The sequence below is a fragment of the Rhea pennata genome, chromosome 1 (genome assembly GCF_028389875.1).
Source record: "Rhea pennata isolate bPtePen1 chromosome 1, bPtePen1.pri, whole genome shotgun sequence".
In the NCBI taxonomy this organism is placed as follows: Eukaryota; Metazoa; Chordata; class Aves; order Rheiformes; family Rheidae; genus Rhea; species Rhea pennata.
The window spans coordinates 77543902-77564545 of NC_084663.1; the positions used below are offsets into that span (position 1 = coordinate 77543902).

Genomic DNA, 20644 nt, shown 5'->3' on the forward strand with positions numbered 1-20644 from the left:
CTTTGTGTGTGTTACTTTTGCCTTTGACTAAAAAAATAAATGGAATTAATTTTATGGTCAGTTACTTGCAGGTAAAGTCCAGTCCTCACAGCTTGAGCTCTTGCCTAGAAAATCCTCAAGGCAGCTTTGAAACTTGTCACATCTCTTAAGAGCCAATTTGGTGAAATACTTCCATGTTGCAAGAGTGAATTGAATCAGCAAAAAGGAAAAGCTAGGGCTATCTTTTCTAGGTGGAGAAAAATTAGTTCATACATGTGAAGTAGAATTACTGTAGAGATACACATTTAATATCTTGGTTTAGAGTTACTGAAGCATGCTCCATTTTGAGAGCAGGTCACAGGCCAGGTCCTACACCCAGAGGCCAAATCACAAGGTGAATTACAAGTTCTGCTAAAGACTAGGGACACTACTGGTTTTTGTTCAGCCCTAGAATGCTCTTGGCCTGAGGGCTACTGGTGAGGCCAGGTTGGGGTCACCCTTTGTTGGCTGCCTCCTCCCTCCCTCTCCTTTGAAATTGGAACTGGTGCACATAGCAGGAGCCAAACTCAGAGCACAGACACTGAGGAAGAGCCGGTCTGAATGCCCCTAGTGTAGGTCAAGCACTTTTGGGTCTTAAATTTTCTGTGCACCTCACCAGGCAAACAAATTCTTGCCTTTGTTCTTAACTCTTTTAAACATTCAAAATCTGTCGGATTATGAAAGCGCTATCCTGAAGCTGGGCCAGGAAGTGATTCTTCCCTCTTCCTCATTTGTGGCAATTTAGTCAATAGCAAGAAAGCCAGGATAGACGTAATGGCCAAGATCATCTTTGCAAAGCAACGTTGGCTTTGAGTCCATGAGCGAGTCTAATCTAGGATCCCTTCATCTCTGCTTCCAAGCCCAGCACAGCTGCAATTCCATAGGCAAGAGGAAACCTAAGTATTCCCTACTAAAGCAGGCATGCTATCTATCTATTTTTTTTTAATAGCATAAGAGCAAAGCACAATGAGCAGCAGGGGCACATGTATTAACACTAATGCCTGACAAACATATGCATTCATAGCAGAATATAAAACTGTACACACGCAACTGGAAAAACTCCAGCTATTGAGAAGTAAGTTCTCAGTATAGTGGGATTCCAGTTCCACTGGAACACTGGACAGAAAAGCTGTTTTTCTGTCACAGCTGGCCTCTTAGAAGGTTGTGGCGTCATTACAGCCCTCAAACGTTATATACTAAACCATCCCTAAAGTAGAGAACAGTGGTTTCTCTTTTGGTTCACAGTTCACAATATAAAGGCTTGAAAACACTGCTTCAAGGAAAGCAACGTTCAAGTACTAAGGAATGCTATTGCAGATAATGAAGTCTAAATGTTGCATCTTTAGGCCTAAATGAGGTATATTTTCCCTAAACCAATACAGAACCTCATGCTCATTCATACAAGTTATCCAATGTCACTTTTGGACAAATTCATAGAATACAAAAAAAGCCTCCTAAAGCTTCAATCATATTCCAGCCCTGGGCCCTGCCAATAACTTGAATCAAGATCATATATTAGAACAAATATAATCAGAAACACTGCAAAATGCCACCCACAATGAAGAAAGACTTCTAGGTGACTTGGTGGCAAGAAAGCAAAGGCAATAATAACTACTGAAGGGGAACCGATTAGATTTAAATGGATAGACAACATATTAGTAGAAAGCATGTCATCAGATGAAACCAGCTATATGAAAACAAAGATTAAAAGTAAGTGTAATAGTAATTACTATATGTAGATGCTCAAGTGTGCAAAATATAATGATGAGAGAGATGACAGAATGCTCACATCTTTCAGAGAACCTGTGGCTTCAGAAACACTACTCACCAAAGATTTTTACCATTTGCACAACAGAAAAGGACAAAAATAACAATGCAGCAGCTGCTAAGCCCTGAACATCCAGACTGAGAAAATGCAACTTTTCAAGAACAGCCTGCACTAATCACAATCAGTCTTTTTACTAATCCAGTAGAAAAATTATCAACATAGCAGACTAATCACAGCAATAGTCATACAGAGCTCAGAACAGCTTAAGCTAAGAAGCACTTCAACTATAAACTAAAGGCTATGTACATGCCATAGGCTATACACTAGTGAAGGGAACAAGTACACTTCATCATGATCCAACCAATGCATTGACAAACTACCTGCTGTAATCAATCATCTACTGCTAAAGAAAAAGTCCGATCAAGAGAAAGCCAGCCAAACAGTCTTGAGCAGCTTTGCGGACAACATGACATTTGAAGCTGTGAGTGCATTCAGAGTCAAGGTTCGGTGAAAGTACTTGCTTCCTACGATGGCCATGAGAAGAAAAAAGAAAACCTAAGTTTAAGCAGAGCAGAGCAATAAACTTGTTTGGATACTTGGTAGATTTTGGCTGGATTAGAGACCCCTGTATTACTCCAGAACTTAAAATATGGGATTATGTGGACATCCATAACAGACTTTACTGTTACTGCATGAAATACAGAAGTAGCGCATAATTATCAACTAAAAAGGTGAATGTACAGTACAAAAAGGGTAAAGAACTAGAAGAAAATTATATCCCTCGAGGTAATTATTGGCATCCTTTTTCAAGTTTCTAGCTGGCTTCTGTTAGAGTAGATTTTTGTTTTCTTTTTTTTTTAAGTCTCATAACCATGGAATTTTTTTGTTATTATTTATTTGCATCATAACATCCTGAATATTAGTAAGTACTATAAAAAAAAAAGCATCAGTTTAGTGGGTATTAATATTAGGAACATAATAACCTTTCCTGAGATGTAGATAGAACTGCTGGAAGTCTATGCAGATAGACATAGGCTTCAGAGACATGATTAGCATTTGCCTCCTCAGGCAATACCAGGGCATAAAATTTTGACTTTGGTTTATTAATTATAATAGACAAAGCAGAACACTATTTTATATCATAGGTAACACAACATCATAGAAAAAAACCTTGTCTGAGTTATGGTCACTACCAACTTTGGAGCCCCAGCTTAACTGGTGGGCAGCCAGGACATTCTTACCTGTAAATGGTAACTCTATTGACTGCAGTTCCCAGGAAAACTTGCAGATGGTTTCTCCATTCTAAAAAGCAGTTCCCCAGCACTGAAAGGAAAAACTTAAGTCACACACCAATTTTAATAGCTTGGACTGTTGAAAGAAATTGTTTGGAACAGATTTCATACCTTTAAAATGAAGTCAAAAATGTCTGCTACAAGCAATCATCTAGGCAGGTCACCTTTATTTGTTAGGCAGGTTAACTATAGATGTACTTACCAAGCAGCATGTACTTCAGAATTATTCTTGCCAAAAAGGAAACTCAAATAATGATACTACTAACCCTACTTATTCCTTGATGCCTCATCTTTAACCCAACCATCTTCAAAACAAAATCCAGTGTTAAAGTTGAAGGTCAGGACAGGGATGGAGAAGTGGGCTCTGCCAACCTCTTGTCCTTCAAGAGCAAGGGATGCCTTCTAGACTTAGTAATGCCTTAGTAATAGAGAATGCCTTAGGCCTGCACTAAGTGACATCAGGTTTTGATGAACACAGTAGTTGTACCTGAATTAGAGTTTCAGCATGAGACTTTGAAGAAGAGGCTACAGACTGCTCAGTTGAATGCTTTTACTGGATTTCCCTATAAAAACAGAGCCATGGACATAAATGCCACTTCATGTTGAGGAAAAAGAGGAGAACATGGATTGTATAATTATATATTGTGAAGTACTATATTATGAATCACCAGAATTAAGTAAATGTTAGATTAAATAGATAATGGGGAAAACATTAAAGCAACTGGAATTAACACTTCAAGACAAAGCTTTTAAATACAGAAGCTCTGCACTGATGTGTGCAGGGTAACTTTGTCTTTTTGAAAACTATCAGCCAGCTCCATTCATTTCAATGAGGTTTTAAAAGGGTTTATTCTCATCTTCCTTTAACCAGGACATTTCTTTGAAGGAAACTCATCACCAGATGAATTAACTGCTCAGATACTTACTGCTCACAAATCTACGCTATCACCCGAAGTTCATCCAGATGAACAGCATTCCTCTGCAGTGCTATCCTTCCTCCATGGAAAGCTGCCACCTTTGTTTGTACAAGGCATCTCCTTCCCTCCCACAGCCTTCGTTCTTGCAGTGCTCTGAGAAGGATGCTTTGCCAAATGATTGCTCTTTTTGCTTAGGTACTGTACAGGATATATTGCAAAAGCATGCAAGCTCAGCTCTGGAGCTGGCCAATTTGATCTTCTGCAGTAGAGCTGCAGCGGAGGAGGGGAGAACTCCTCACTCATCTGCATGCGTAAATCCACATTGAGCACACAAACACTTCTGTCTCGTCAGAACAAGAAAACGGATCTACCGTGGTTTTCGCGCCAATCTCTCAACCAACATCAACCCTTGTAGGGAAAGCCAACTAGCTGGACTCAGGGAGTTGTGTTCTGGTTTAACTAATCACATGTGACTTATTTCCTGAGGTGGGAGTGCTAGAGGTGATCTATGCACCACCGTGAGAAATTGAGCTGCAAATGAGACTTGAATTAATCTGTATTTTCTTTGATACATTTTTTTCCTTCAATCTGCAAAGTGATTTTATCTTATATTTAACTTCAGCTATTAAATGACATCAGACCAAGACAAAACTTGCCTCCAAAGCAATATTGCAGTATTTCTTGAGAGCATCTCTCCAGAAGAGGACAGGCAAGATGCACATACTCTAGGATGCAAGAACATTGAAGTCAACTTGCCTCTCCAAAGCAGGGGCTCTTGTGAACAAGATAACTGCCACATTGTCAGAACAATCATTTAAATATATTCCCAAGGTTCATTAAAATGATGTGAGAGCATCACAAAGATGTATGTGGCAGTCCTGTCCCACCCACATTTGGATAAAAAAACAAAACAAAACAAAACAGAAAAGCTCTACACCTTTTTTAATCACTCTTTCACTTATGTTGAAAGACTATAAACCAGTGAGCTTTATTACCATGATTTGCAAGCCTCTGTTTTGTGTATTGTTTCAAATTATGCTTTCTCCACTCCAGCAGCCCTGAAAACCTTTCATTTTAAAGCATTCAAGTAAGATCACTGTTAGTTTCTAACCAGCATTTTAGTACTTTCTGAGCAGCTGAGATACATTTGCACATGCATGCACAGAGTAAGGCCACCAATTCACTCAAACATCCATAGGAAGAGCTAATTCCATCTTCCATTTTGCCTAGCACATCACTGTTCCCCAAGCTATATGCTGCTTAGTGCACATGTGACAACCACACAGTGGTTTGTAAAAAAAGTCCTGATCTGCAGTTTTTTGAAATGGAATTGACAGCAAGGCAGCAAGTCGCCTTATACCCAACCGGTGATGCTTAAACAAGGGCTACATTTTGATTGTTTTTTACTTAAAACAATCTCCTGAACAATCCTACTTTAAATTGATAGTCACAAAAATCAAGGAGAGAGGGGATGCAGTGCCTTGCAAGTCTTTAAACTAAAACTAATACAAAGTTAGTAAATAAAATTTAATGTAATATAAACAGTTAGCTAAGTAGTAATCTCATTTTAACAGTGTTATACAAACCTGTATCAAAGTTTTTCCTAAATTTATCAGGAAGAAATTATTATAGCTATCAGCCTCTATATTGTACTCTACAAGAACCTGGTTGTTAATGGCTACATAACTGAGTTTAAAAGAAAACACGTATCAGTTCAGAAAGACTTTTTTTAATGCCAGTATTTAATGGAAAAAACAAAACAAAACAAGCCTTTTAAAATCAGTTCAGGAGTACATTGACCTTTAACTTCTTCTCCCTTATACAATGTGTAGTTGTTAGAGGCTGATCATTAAAAGATTCAACAAGCATTATCAGAAAGTTGGGCTTTGTCCAAAGTGCCACAGAGTGTTATTTCAATGCTCAGGCTTGCCACCAGCCGAGAATACATTCAAACTCAAACACCACTAGGCACAAAAGGAAAGAAACTATTAGTAAAATGGTAATAATAATAATATACTATTAACAAAACTCATGGTCATTTAAGAGGTCTCTTTATTGGCTGCAGAGTCCCACACTTTCTTTGCTGCTGCCATACGTAAAGTCAATTCCATTTTTGGTGCACAAAGATTCTCCTTGCTCGTTCGGAGGGCTCAGGAACAGTGCCCATATGATTTTTCAACTGATCATCTTTTAAATCAATACTGATGATCAATGAGGCCAAAAAACCCCAAACAAACCATGCAACATGTGCATAAATATTTATATATTTACACAGAGAACATTAAACCTTGTAACCTACTTGCAGCCTTGTATTATCTTGATCAAGCATCCATACAGCTACATTCTGGTATGAAACACTTTTTCACTTAAGGTTTGGTGTAAAAGCTACTTATTGAACAATACTTTTACCTTGATTCTACTGCTCCTATTTTTGACAGAGAACTTCTGTATACCAATGCCACATACTTTTTCCAGTCATATCTCACAATACAAGATAAGGCATTCACAGATATCTGACCGCTGTGATCACAAGAAACCCATTTTCCAGAGCTTTTAGTGACCTCCGGAGACCATGAGAATCTTTCTAGTGTGAAGGGTGAGTCCAGTTCTTCCAAGAATTCTGAATTTGTCATTTCTCAATGCTGCTACACACAATACAGATAGAGTTTAAGAGTACTTATTTCCTAAACAAAAATTTGTTCTTAAGCCCCGCTAGTTAACAACACTGCTTAGGCACTTCTGAAAATTTTATCTATCTTTAACAAGAGGGAATTTTAGGCTATAAAATTACAAACAATCATCTGGGAAAGTGAAAAATTAGTAACCAGCAAGAAGCAGTTTAATAGTTTAAAAGTGTATTTTAAGTGGCCTTTACATCCATACAGAACTTCAGGGACTAGAATATACATAAGAGTCTGCCAGCAGAAATCCATTTACAGAGCCAAGGACTTCACCTTTTTTTTTTTTTTTAAATTAAAGCTTGGTATAAGAATATACTTTGGGAAAACCCTTTGACTCTGAAACATCACCCTTAAAAACTACTCTCTTCTCAGCAAAGCGCACTGTGCCCAGAAGTGGAAAACCGCATGCGACAGTGATCCACATCCCAACATGCTCAAACCTTGTAAACAATGAAGAGCAAGGGAATAAAAAGAGAAGGAACACAACCTCACACAAACTGGATCAGCCAAGACAGCTGAAAGATTTGTTACATTTCTAAAAATGGCTTCTTTTAAGAGGAGACTTGGAACCCATCCTGTGTTGGCTGCCAATGAGAGAACGCAACTTCACATACGCTGTGGTCTCTAAAGCAGAGCAATAATCTGCTAATACAAAATAGTTGATTTAAGAGGTTTTCTTTAAAACCTCCAAGAAAACAAAAAAGTCTTTTTACTTGTTAGATTGACAGCAGTGAAAATCTGTTAAGGTTGAAAAGATTTACAACCTTGCATTTCACACCTGTCAATACACACCTTCTGTGGCTAGTTCAAGCAATAAGCCACAGATCTCCCGCAAAAGTGAATGGGCAGAAGGATGGAAGAAATTAACTGTGTGTGAGATGCACTGGGATTCTGTAAACAAATAAAACAGCTCTGTAAAGCTTCCCAGATTTAACTGTGGTGCTTTCTTGCAAGAAACTGTTATCAAGCCTCAACATACCTAAAGAAACTTGCTGCTACTCCAAAAGTCAAGACATCAACTGCTACACTTTGTTGCAGTCTTTATGGTATGTAGAACACACTAGTTTATTTCTCAGCAAATATTTAAGTGGCTTTTAGAGGCTAAGATCTATTGGTTTACTGCTTAGGAACTATGAATGAGAAAACTCTCCAAATTAAAAAGGTCAGAAGTTTCTAACATTCCCTTTTCTTTTTTGGTATAGTGCAGCAACAGCATGCTAAGGCTCGAGCTGTGCCATCTTCAAACAGGCAAAACTTCTACCATCTTCCCTGTGAATCTGTCTGTATGAGGACAATCAATTGTAATTAAGGGTTTATTTAAAAGCAAAACAAAACACTTTTTTTTCTTTTAACACTTGATAACAGAAAGTGATCAGCAGGGGCTATACCTAAAAACTCTATTTCAGTTTCTTAGAGAGAAGGTATTTGAATATCTGGTATACCTACTTACTTCTTAAAAGCTCTATTGACATTCAGTAGACTTTTTGATCTATTTCCTATGGATGGATGCCCGCCCACCTGGGCATACGCATAGCCCATTTCTACTAAATAAGGTGAGGCTTCAAGGTACCCATAGCAGGATAAAAATAAATCAACTAACTCGCTTTAGGACTTTTATATTGCAGCCCTTCAAAAACTGGACATCACTAGAATTCATCCCTGTAGATGTAGCAAAGCACACTGCATAACAGATGTAGGATCTGCACTGCACTTTTTGTAACATTACCTTTGCACTAACGTACTATTTTAGAATCTTTCTTCATTTGCCACGTATTCTGAAGTCTTCTGCAGCAAAACCTGTTCAAGATTTCAGATGAAAGGAAATTAAGCTACCGAGTCTTACTACATGGACATCAAGAAAGTATTAAAAACGACTGCTGTAGACTTAGCAGTATTCAGGTTCCTACGACTCAGGTTCTGATTTGAATTTATTTCCTGTTTTTTATTCCTCTGGCTCTTTGACTGAAACGTATCAATTGCCAGTAGTAGTGAAAATATTAACCTCTCTCCCTTCCCTCCCCAATGAATATTTGAAGGAAAACTGCAATGTTTTGCTCAGTCCAATGGTATCAAAGTGCAGAAAGTGACAGGCTAAGAAGTAGGATTGGAAAAGGGTCTTCTAGCTGAACCATGGTTTAGATATCTTGGCATAGATATTGGGGGTGGGGAGAGAAGTACATAGGGAGAAAATTTGTACTGTCTGACATTAAACATACTACCTAGGATATCAGGTAAGCCCCTAGATTGCCTATACAGTTTCTTGAGAGGGCAATTCAGCTCTCTCAGTTCCACTTCTCTCCCTCTGGATTTGGTAGGAAGCGTAGGCACCCAGATTACATGCCTCAAGTTAGACATTTTGACACACGCGCGCGCACACACACACACACGCACACACACTTTGCTCCTGAAGGAGCAAAGTTCAAAGTCTGCAACATGAACAGCTGCTGTGCTGGTAATGCCAAAGTGAACACTTTTCTAATGCTGCTGCAACATATCTGAAGCAAGCTAAAAACTGGTCTGCCGTCCCTGTCACGCACTCATGCTGCCAGTGTTAGAAATGTCATCCTCTGCATGATGGTGACTGCTTCCAGGCCTAACCTCAACAAAAAAAAAGACCTCCTTATCATGCTTGGTTCATCATGTTGGGCTGAACGATAAAGTTAATCTGTCTTTATGCTGAAGTGGAGCTATTTCCTGGAATCTGGCCAGAAGTAAAAAGCAGACAGTCCTATTTGAGAGGTTAAGCCATGAGATGCTATCGAGAGAATTATAACAAAGCACTTCAGGAATGATTGGGTATGAGGGAGACAAAAAAGATCCAGGCTCAGAGCACATGCCATCTTGGTAACTGTGTTGCCAAGGGTAGAGCTTAGGTGCCGAGAATCTGAAAAGCGACAAAAACGGCATCTTCGCTCTCCACAGGTCTCCCTTTGTGCGTATACTAGAGCCTCACACGCTCTAAGCGACATGCTACCCTCCCTTTGCTGTGCCACTTAAGCAGTTGTAAATAAACTGAAGTATCGACTGGCTCCCATCTCGACCCACTTAATTGGACTGCAGTAGTCTCTGTACTCATTCAGTATTTAGCTTTCAGACATCATGGATAGCAGAGTCCCACTCTGCTGCATTTACACAAAGCTGCATTTTACCTGTAAACATAAGGCTTTTTTGCCTGAGAGCTCCTGACACACAGTTCCAACCTCCCATTATGCTATTCTTAGTCACTTTTCAGAGCAGAATCACATTTATATCTTTTGTCTTTAAAGAAAACCCTTTGTGCTTCAGCACGCTACAGTGCAAAGAAGCATCACCAGGAAATGAAGAATCTGGGAAAGCTGCCTAGATGTTAATCGGCTTTTGTGCCCTCCTTAGCTCCAAACACTACTGCAAGGACATCTTTCTTACTCTGAAGTCTTGCGAATGCCGGAGGATGTTGGTAATTGGTAAGGTTTTCAGTTCTGAAGTCCTATAACTACCTCCTACTTTTCCATTTTAGACTTGAGCTCAGATCGACTTAGCTAACAGAGATAAGCAGCAGTAGTACAGGATACGAACCTCGGCTTTACTATAGCAGCACATTTTAGCCTTTTTCCCAATGGCTCATTTTTACACAGTTCTTGAGGATGAAAATGTTGCTGTTCTTTGGTAGATACAGAAATCTGTCAGCAGAGTTCACCTGTCCTACTAACATTGACACACAAACAAATGGGAACATTTTAAGCATATTTTAAACTCCAAACTGACCCATTGCACATACCAAAATGGCAATGTATCGTTATAGCATCTTCTTCCTTTACCTTCCACAGTAGTAAGCTATTCTCTCATCTCGTGAATCCCAACAAACACATGAGTTTACGCGCATATTAAGCCAAACCAACAAGGAGAGCATGGGCAGGAGTCCGTGGAATGCCTTTCATTAGTACATCATTATGAAATTCTCAAGTTGTTTCTCTTAAAGAATATAAAGTTCAACACATTCTGTACATGTTGTTGGTTTCTTAGTTATAAAGTAAACACAGTAACAAACTGTTCATAAAGCATCGATTTGTTTTAAATACAGCCCCTTCTCATTTTGTTTTTCTGAAAGTCCTCTTCCAGTCAGAAACACTGAAGTGATGTACTGCAAGTGTGCAGGTGGTGTACGACAGCAGAGGAAGGAAGAAAGAGGCACTTTTGTTTGGCTGGTATTCTTTGACTTCCCTTTTTCCTGTGGAGGTTTGCGTTCCTGACACTAGATGGTAGTGCTATCACAGAAAACCGCTGTGGTTAGGCACTTGGCAACAAGACTCCAAGGCAGTGCCCCGCTCTCTGCTATGTCATCAGGATTGGTTTCTGCCGCACTTCCAGGATATCTAGGGGAGAGAGGGGAAAAACAAAATAGTAAATTCAGGGGACCTCTGAAAGTATCCACAGTATAAGAAAGTAAGATAGTAATCGGAGATGCAATTCTGCACTGTGAGCTTATGTGTCCCCTTATTACACTACTAAAGGAATTTAAAACATAACTAGCATGGCACTGGACGTATTAATAAAGCTCATTCCAATCCCTCCCAGGCTGCATCTTAGCTGAGATGGCAAACCACAAATATATGCCATGATGTAGAGATGATGGCTGACCTACTAGGTATTATTTATACTGAGATCAAACAACATGTCAGATGTGGACAGCGGAGAGATCTTTCAGAGAAATGAGTGGCAGCAGCAGCCATCATGGGTTTTTTCTCTTCTTGAGCAGAGAAATTCACCAATCTCCAAGATCCTTAAAGAGATTTTGGCTCTGCAGATCTAGACACAAGCAATTCAACTGTTTCATGCCTTTTTTTTAGCCTGAAGCCTACAATTCTTTGTTCAAAAGGTTGCCATTAAAACATTTTTCTGTTGCTTTTGGCTGCCGTAAGCCCTCAGCTCTGTATTGTCTAAATATGACACAAGATGAACTTGTAAAACACCTATCTTTTTCAAATGTGGATAGTAAAACCAGCTTGCTGACATTGCAGTATGAAAAATATCTGGAATTTGGGCTGCCAGGCTCTTTTACAGGCTATACGGAGAATAAGGAACATGAAAGGAAGCACATGCTATAGAGGAAAGTTAATGACTTATGCCTTAAGAGGCAAATCACATATACCTGCACAAAGATGATGATGATAGGAATAAAAATTGATCCACAGTCCTGGAGAGCTCTAGCCACATTTGTAAAGAACGAAACACAGACATGCTGGAGCCAAGCAAAGGGCCACAAAGACTATTAAGGGGTTGGAGCACCTGGGAAATCTTATCAATACACACATATTCCAGACATTTTTAAACATCCTGCAACCACTGGCCCTATGATTTTAATTTCTTAGTACTATTCAGAGAGATTAACATCTTTGCCACTCACTCTGCCCTAAGAGAATGCTCACCCTTCTAAAAAGCTGTCAGTGGCACAGATGCATTAATTGCAAAAAGGCTTTGAAAATAGGTTCCACCCAATCTGCCAAGCTAAAGCAAATGCTGGGAGTGGAAAAACTGCAGACAAAAATCTGCCTTAGAGCCCAGACATTTTGTGTCCTTTTTTTGTTTGTCTTGATACACACAGACACCTGCAACCATGTGTTAAACAAATTAAATCTCAGAAAAGGCATTCAAGTAAAAAGCAAGTATTTGAGCGTGGAGGCATTCATGCCACCCACTTGAGCAAGTATTAAATGCCAGCAGGAACAATACATCTTCTGTGACCTCCAAAATGCCTGTGGTGAGAGGAGAGAGAAAGAGAGCATGCACTTGATAACTCTAGCTCCACAGCTGAAAGAGTATCAACAGAACTGTATTAAGGAATAATTATATATTTTGCTGAAACACTGTTCAAAGTCAAACCTTAATTACAGAGGATCACCTTTTACTGAAATTTGTAATTTCTTCTAATTTGAAATCAACCTCACATACAGTGAAAGGGCAAATGATATAGGAACGTCTCTGCTATGTGTAGTTTCCACTTCTACCTTACCAGCTGCAGTTTCTTTCTCTGCAGAGTAGGAAAGAAGGTACTTTTGCAACAGGCTTTGAGATCTCAGCCTGCAAATGAGGACAAGACTGCAAACTGTTACTATTACACTAGTATAGTACAACCTACAATATTAAAGGCACATCCACGTTATCTTCCTAACTCCTTCAGTAGCACATTAACCTCTTTAAATAACAACAGATTTCCCAAGAACCTTTTTCCTCTTTGCTACCTTTCAGGAGCAGCCTGGTAATAACCACTTTATAATAGATTGGTTTCCTTTTCAGGTGAATTCTTGTTTAGATCCAGACAAGAGAAAGAATGCACTGAACAAAAGCCCAGTCCATAGTTTTGCCCTGACAAACATATTTAGAAGTCGTCTTACCTGCAGAATGGGAACAGAAGGAAAGAGATTAAGTTCTTAGAGAAAGTAACAGTTATAAGGATCTTCCAAGGTCAGAGCTAGGACTTTAAGTAGTTCTGAGATCATAACTTTATTCTAGGGTATTCCAGTCTAGATTTTGGTGTTCAGCAATGGTTTTATCCAAGGTACTGCTGAGCTGCTGAAGAACAACTTTCTTTCCACCTGAGATGGCCAGTGAGTATTTTCAGAGTGAAGGGATTTCAGGGCTTCACTTAAGAGAGTGGACTAACACTAGTAATATCTATCTGAAATAAATGACCACTGCTTTTAAACAAATGAGAGAATTCTTAACCACTGTTGTTTTCTCAGTTTCCAGGAGTAACTCAGAGTCCCACAGGGACCCACATATTGCAACCTGCATCCCTGCAAAGGTAGCAAAGCCTGCTGACTGATAAAGTTCACACAGATCAGTTGTTTTCCCTTGGCCACCTGTATTTGCAGATAGACTAAAGTTAGCTAGATGAAAATCAAAACTTCACTACTGCCTGCAGATTGTAAAAGCCAGCTTACCATACTGTCCTACCAGAACAGATCATCATTAGCATAGGCATTGGTATCATATAGTAGTGCTGCTCCTGAGTGAACACAGACTCCTGAGTTAGATCATCAGCACAGGTGACTCCAATTATGCATGTTACAATACAAACATTGTTAGGTCTAATCAATGACACTGGGTACCTGACAGATTTATAAGCATCGTATGGGCACTTTGACCAATCCAAGCAACTCTTAACGCACAGCTCAATTTTAAAAGTCAAAATTACCAAAGAAGACCACTCCAAATTCCTGAGTTGCCCTTCCATAATTCCCTTAATCAAAGGTCTCAGACCCACCTGTTCCTGCCAGCAGATGGTTCTTAATTCAGTTATCTTGCAGTCCTGAGAAAGAATAACTTCATCTGCCAACACCAAGGCTACCTGGGAGCCTAATGGTTTTCTCTATTTATAGGTAATAAACGTTAGATTCACCTGTTAAAATTCGATGCAATGGCAAAGTGACATAAGTTAAGTGTGCATAGAGTAGAAAATTTTCATCTGTTCTGTTCAATTTCAGCCATGAGCCAACCAAAGACCGTCCTGTTCCAGATAAGGACCGTGATCTCAGATTTGTTGCATTGTGCAGATCTGTCAAGACAGAAGACAACAAGTTTAAAGTGATTGTACTTCCATGTTTATTGGAACATACAGTGAAAGTTTCCAAAATTCAATAAAAGGAGAGTCTTATTTTCTAGGGTTAGGTTTAGCTCAGCTGGTTAGAGCATGGTGCTAATAATGCCAAGGTCATGGGTTCAATCCTCATACGGGCCACTTGTTTGAAGGTTTGAAGACTAGATGATCCCCAGAGGTCCCTTCCAACCTTACCAATTCTATGATTCTATGCTGGTCACTACTACTATTTTGGGCAAGTCTTGTTCAACACAGCATTTACCATTTACATTAACATTGTTATATCAGCAGCTGGCAGCAATGGTAAACAGTCATCCTCCAGTGGACAAGTCAAGAGAGAGAATAAAGCATTTGCTACCACACTGCACAAGCAGAACCCTCTCCCAGCCTTCCTTCATATACAAAATAGAATATCCCTATAATAGTTACTCATACAGAAATGCATAAATGTAACAGAAGAAAAATTATTTGCTTCTCTTACAGAGAAAACTGACATCTGCAAGGCAAGAGGAGAGTCAACACTAATCAGTCAGTTTACTGCAGATCTTCAAGCATTCCTCAAGCCAAACCTAAGATCCCTCAACAGCGCCATTCTTGCCATAATTACTTTACTGATCCACAAACATAACTTTTGAAAACTGAGCTCTGACCCACAGTGCTAAAAGCTAATGTTGAAATAACACAATTCTGGACTAGAGTGATCCAAGCTCTGGGATCCATTTGTTCAAAAGCAGGGTCTGATCATACCAAAGAGGCCCAAACAAAAAAATGTGGCAGAAGCTACTCTGGCAGTGCACAGAACAATGCAAGAAGAAAGTCTAATTTCTCCTACTTCCTTGCTAGTGCACTGAAGGTATTAAAGGCTGTTAAAGGCCAACTATTCTATGCCCTCTCCCCACGTATCATCACCGTGCTCTTGGCCTACTGTGATCAGGTCAGAATGACTGACATGACTTTTATACCTGGAACAAGAGCAATTTTCCTGCTCTGCCACATCTGTACATAGCAAAAGTGAGCCAAGACCATAAAAAGCTGTTCCTGCCCTCAGCACATCTGTCTGGAACAGGGGCAGATCTGCAGCGGCACTAGCCAGCCCAGGACACTTCTAGCCTTCAGACAAGCAAGCTGTTCTCCACCCATGATGCCAAGATGCCCCAGCATACCTCAGCTTCTATAGAAAGCCGGTCACCAGCTGGAGACTGAACTCAGCTTTTCCGCTCCTGGAATAACAAATCTCACCACTACAGTTTCCTGAGCAAACTCAGGTTTCTGAATTGGTAAAGAAATACAATTTAGCTACTTCTCCATCTAGAAATGTTATATTCTTAAACAGATTAACTTTCTGATGTAAGATGTTAAAATATTCCTCTATTCCTATCAAAAAGTCAGCTTTGGTAATTCTTCTTGACTCCATTGCTTGGATTTTAATAACCACCGATTTTTCATAATCATAGTCCCAGTTGGGTTAAATGGAATTTTTGAGGTCATCTCATCCAGCCTCCCACTCAACAGTAGTAATAGTACAGTAACAACAATGGTAACATTGGATCATTATGTGCATCTTTTTAGAACCAGGAAAGATAAGGTGAAAACATTTACAGCTGTAGGTGAAACCACATTTCTCAATATTTTTATATTTTTAGTTGCTTACTTTTGTAAATGTATTAGAAGAAAAATAGTAAGAATGGATAAATGTTTTAAACTCCATCCTCTAATCATGCAACAACAAGGAGAAATATATCAAAGACAACAGGACTCCACCTGGGAGAGCCGCCCTTCTCCCCATACTACCTAGTAATTGATCCAAGCTCTACCCTTTGACTAGTTAAGCAAGCTAAATTACATCTCATCTGAAATAACGTGTTTTGAACAGGCAAATTAAAGGACAGGTGAGGAATGGTTTCCATTGACAAAATCCTGAAGAAATAACAATTTAAGTTACAACAGAATTTAAATTAAATGTTTTCATTTAAGACTTTTTTTTTTTTTAATGTGCAATTTCATTTTAGTTAAGCTGGTCCAGTATGACTGATTTCTAAAAATAGATGACTTCACTGATGTTAATCAGCTCTGGATCCACTCAGGGAACTCAGAGGACTTATCCACAACTGTGCTTTACACCAATGCCTTGTGATTTCTGGGAGAGCTCACTTGGAAGAATGGGCTCTTTCCTACTTACCATTCTAAAGTTTCTCTCAAATACATCTCCTGTTTAAAAGGAAGAGATTATTTTTAAACATGTGTAGGAATTGCTGGTCTCCAGCTTTGAAAAGGGTGTTACATCTGCAAGTAACTACTTTCAGAGTGGCAGAGGCATTTGACTTTCTGCAGAGCTGGATTTTTCACAGCGTAAACCTTTGGGAGAATCCAGCATTGGAATCCCTTTCTGTAGCCCTGTCCTCTCTCCAGAGAGGCCAGTTTAGCCGATGTTGTTTCTCTCACCTCCACCATCATCATCTCTGAAGAATTCCTCACTGTCATTTGCTGAGTGGGATTTTTTCATTTCAGCAATTCGGTTTCGGGGCACTTTTCTCTTGAGAGATGGGGAGAAAAAGGATGGGCGATTGTTTCGCTCTGGGGTTGGTGGTGTGCTGAAAGAAGTGACCTGAAAGGGAAATTGAAGAAATATTGAAGACTGCTTTGTTTAAAAAAATCTTACGCTTCCTATAACAAATAATCAATCCCAATATGTGGCACAAGGCAGTCATGTGCAAAAATCAGAATCACGACCAACATCTAGCTAGAAGTTTTTATCAGAGCAGTCAATGAAAGAATGCCAGCTGAGCAGTCATCTCAACTTCAAGAGGTTCATCAAGATGAAAATATTTTGATAAATCACCACCCTCAGCTGTGTTGTGAATACCTCTCTTTTCAGAGCTGTCATGTGATCATGGTGCATAAGGGTTCATATTCACAAGGGAAAAATATAGATTAATTACTTGATTAGGCACCAAGAATGCCAATCTTATTTTATTTTTGAATGTTAAAATTCAGAAATTTGATTTAATATGAGTACTAGACACACTAAAATTGTCCATCTTCATTCCTTTGGTAAACATACAGTAGTTGTTTCCCTGATTAAAGAGATGCTACATGTAGAAGCTCATGGTGTTTCTGTGAAGCAGGGTCACAAGGTAATTACCTAACCCACAATGTCGATGCAAAAGTAAAGTCAACATACAATTGTATTCTATTTCTCTATAGGCTAGAGAAAAACAAAGTGATAGGCTAACCAAATCCTCAGTGGCCTAAGTGATGACAAATACGACATAATTGTCCATGGTGAAATATAAGTTAGGCACGAAGCTACAGACAGATCCTTCCTTCAGGAAGGCAACTGCTCTTGGGTAAATCACAATTATAGCTGACCAGATCCATTTGAAATTCTTCCTGAAATAAAGTGGTTATGTGCCATTTTTGCTAGTAATATTTTTAAAATTCCCCTTCAAATGAGGGGAAAAAATGACACCACTGCAAAACTACTCTGCTAATGGAGATGAGCAATTCCTATCTTATTCCTCCTTCTTCACAAAGTTAATTTAACAATTCTGTAATTCTTCCTGGTCTGAGGTTTCATACTGCTCATATCCGTCCATATGACTAAGGGGGGAAATGACATGTGAGTGAGGATGACAACCAAGCCTGTCAAGCTGGTGCTGCACTGAAGAATATCTCCATGTCATCTTTCTGCCACTGCTGCAGAAAAAAATTCAGAAGCATTTTGCCAGTCAAATGATCTTCTCTTCAGTGCACCTGATCTTCAGTTTGTGCTTGCCTCAATTTATTTTTAATCTTGTAGCAATTTCATATCATCCATGCAGGGAGAAACCAATAACAGATAAATCACCATTAAAACCATTGCCAGAAAAGCAATGATAATACATTATCAAATAGAAGCACTGGAAGTCTTGGAGCCAGAGGAGCAGAAAGCTCCTCTAACCCTGACTTCCCCTGGTTGTAACTATATGGTAGAGAACACCTACATCTAGTTAGTGGGCTCTGTGCTCGCAGCTCAGTTTGCCTTTTGGAAAGCAAGAAACAAAAAACTTGCAGCTTGCACAGACACCTTTTGAAGCAGTCCTGGTGGCCTCCTTTGAATTACATAGGTTGCCTATATTATGCAGGAAAATAGACTAAAATCCATCAGTAACTACCCTGCCTGGGTCAGGACACATCTGTACAGGTATTTTAAAGCAATTTGTTTAATCCTCATTAACTAGGCAAAACATACTCATTGAAACAACACTTAGAACTGAAAAAGAGCCAAATCGGCATTTTTAGCATTTTATCATACTTGTGCTTAAAATTAAACATATGCTTAAATACTGCATCTAGATCCTCAATTTTTATTCTAACATTATACAGGCTTCACATTGAAGTCACTGGTGGCAAAATCTCTTGTATGTAACATTTCCCGTGAGGTTTACTGAACAATCTACATCATATACTAATTCTACACTTTTTGGTAAATCCTATCTTGTATAGGAATGGAATCTATTCATTTTCATAGAAAATAGGCAGAATCATTGTCTTCCCTGGCATCAACATCACTGTTGTTTCAATAAAACACTCCTCCGGAAATATGAATCATCCAGTCATCTCTGTATTCGGCATTTGCTCAAGGGAAATTGCAATAAAAATCCATCTACACATACTGAATATATTCAAAACACACATACAAAACTAACTTTAGAACCTTGATGTGATTGAATCCCAACAGTCCATCCACTGGTTTTTAAGCAAGATATATTCATGCTTAACTTTAAGTCAGTATTTCTGTCTACTACTTACTCTCTCATGCACCGGGGATTCTGGATTTGAATCCTCCTCTGTCCCATATGGCGAGGTGTCACCAGTAGAAACTCTGCTCACTGCCATCTCTGCATGTCCTTTCCCTTGTGGTCCTTTCATTCGGACAAACTCCATGTTGCTATACTTATAAAAGCCAAATGACATCCTTTGAGCCATCTTAGCTGCAACACTCACCTACAATGCACCAAGATAGGAGAAAAACACAGGTAATAGTTCCATGTTTCAAAAAGTAACATTCTCTGAAGGTGCTAGTCTAAGTCAAGAACACAGCAGCTTACGATCGATATATTGATTCTTATATAGCACATTTTAAGCCATAATCCATGAAGTGATTTCCAAGACTGAGGCAATTCTACAGATTAAAAAAAAAGGAGGCTCAGAAGAATCAACTCCTTCAGCTACCCAAAAAGCAGTGTTATCCAATGGCAAGCTGAGATAAAACACTGGTGTCCTGACTTCCACACAGTGTGGCATGGTGGGACACAGGCACACACATGCACAACTCACAGTCTGTGCAAGGACACCAGTTTGAGTCTAAAAATCAACAGACACTCACAGAATCTCCCCCAAACTAGCACGGCATACCACACAATTCCGGCACTACTTTGTGGTAAGTCAGTTCAGACATTTTTGCATCCATACCGTTATGACCAAGCATGAACTGTGTTAGCACTGGTTCTTTAACTGTATCATATTGCTCACCACAAAACACCAAAAATCTTTGAACCCTCTCAACAGATGAAAGGGCTCAATTTCCAACTAACATAACTGAACTGAAAATTCAGATGAAAACTGGAAACGGGAACATAGCAATATGAAAATAAACAAGGTTTTGCTTAATGAAATGAGTAGAACTTATCCATAAATTTCAGCAGTTTACCACAATTTTCAGTAGTTTATTATCTGAGTGGGCCAAGTTTGTTCATAATATAACACAATTCATACCATGTTTCCGTAGTAGGAATTGATAAAGACTTCTGAAATTAAGCAACCTTCAAAAGTAGAGAGAACTTTGTTCTATTAAGAATGAAAATGCAAGTAGATCAGCTCAAGTTATGCCTTTGTCTGTGATTCAGTATTTAAAGATCTAACAATTCTATTTCATCTAAAAAAACAATATGAAATAGCAGTGTGGTCAAACAGGACATTCCTCAGCTATGAGGTGACATTAACACACCAAACCTTGCTTATCCATTGCAAGGCTTTCTCCTTATTTCATCTTTAGCAATTCTGCATTCCTGTATACTTAATAACCTGCCTGCCAACTGCATGCTGCCATAAGGTAATAGTTGGGTAGAGAAACAATTTCAGTTTCAGGTTCTCTGGAAAAAACTCTTAGAAGAGTATGAATGATTTACATTTACAAAGGGAGAAGCGGAAATTACTCAGGACTTCTCAAAGGGGAAGGAAGAAATGGAGATGAGGGAGTTCACAGTCACAGAAGATATTAATTTTTGTTTTGTTTTAAATCCCTCAGGATTGTTTTCAGAGCAAACTGTTTGGGCTGTTCATTGTTTCTTGTACTCTCAGCTTCAGCAATAAGTACAGAACCCTAAACTGCAAGTGTTGGCATTTCATAT

The 20644-nt window shown here is 39.1% G+C and overlaps 1 protein-coding gene across 2 annotated transcripts in view; it reads right to left on the bottom strand.

Annotated features, from left to right (window-relative positions):
- Positions 1-5708: 5708 nt before the first annotated feature.
- KIAA0930 (KIAA0930 ortholog) overlaps positions 5709-20644 on the bottom strand; it is an 86116-nt gene continuing 71180 nt past the window's right edge. For both annotated transcript variants that reach the window (XM_062592474.1, XM_062592465.1), the window contains exons 7-10: positions 19044-19238; positions 16695-16857; positions 14055-14210; positions 5709-11028 (exon numbers count right to left, since the gene is read on the bottom strand). In XM_062592474.1, coding sequence (XP_062448458.1) covers positions 10988-11028; positions 14055-14210; positions 16695-16857; positions 19044-19238 — 555 coding nt within the window. In that variant the 3' untranslated portion in view covers positions 5709-10987. The remainder of the gene's footprint in view (positions 11029-14054; positions 14211-16694; positions 16858-19043; positions 19239-20644) is intronic.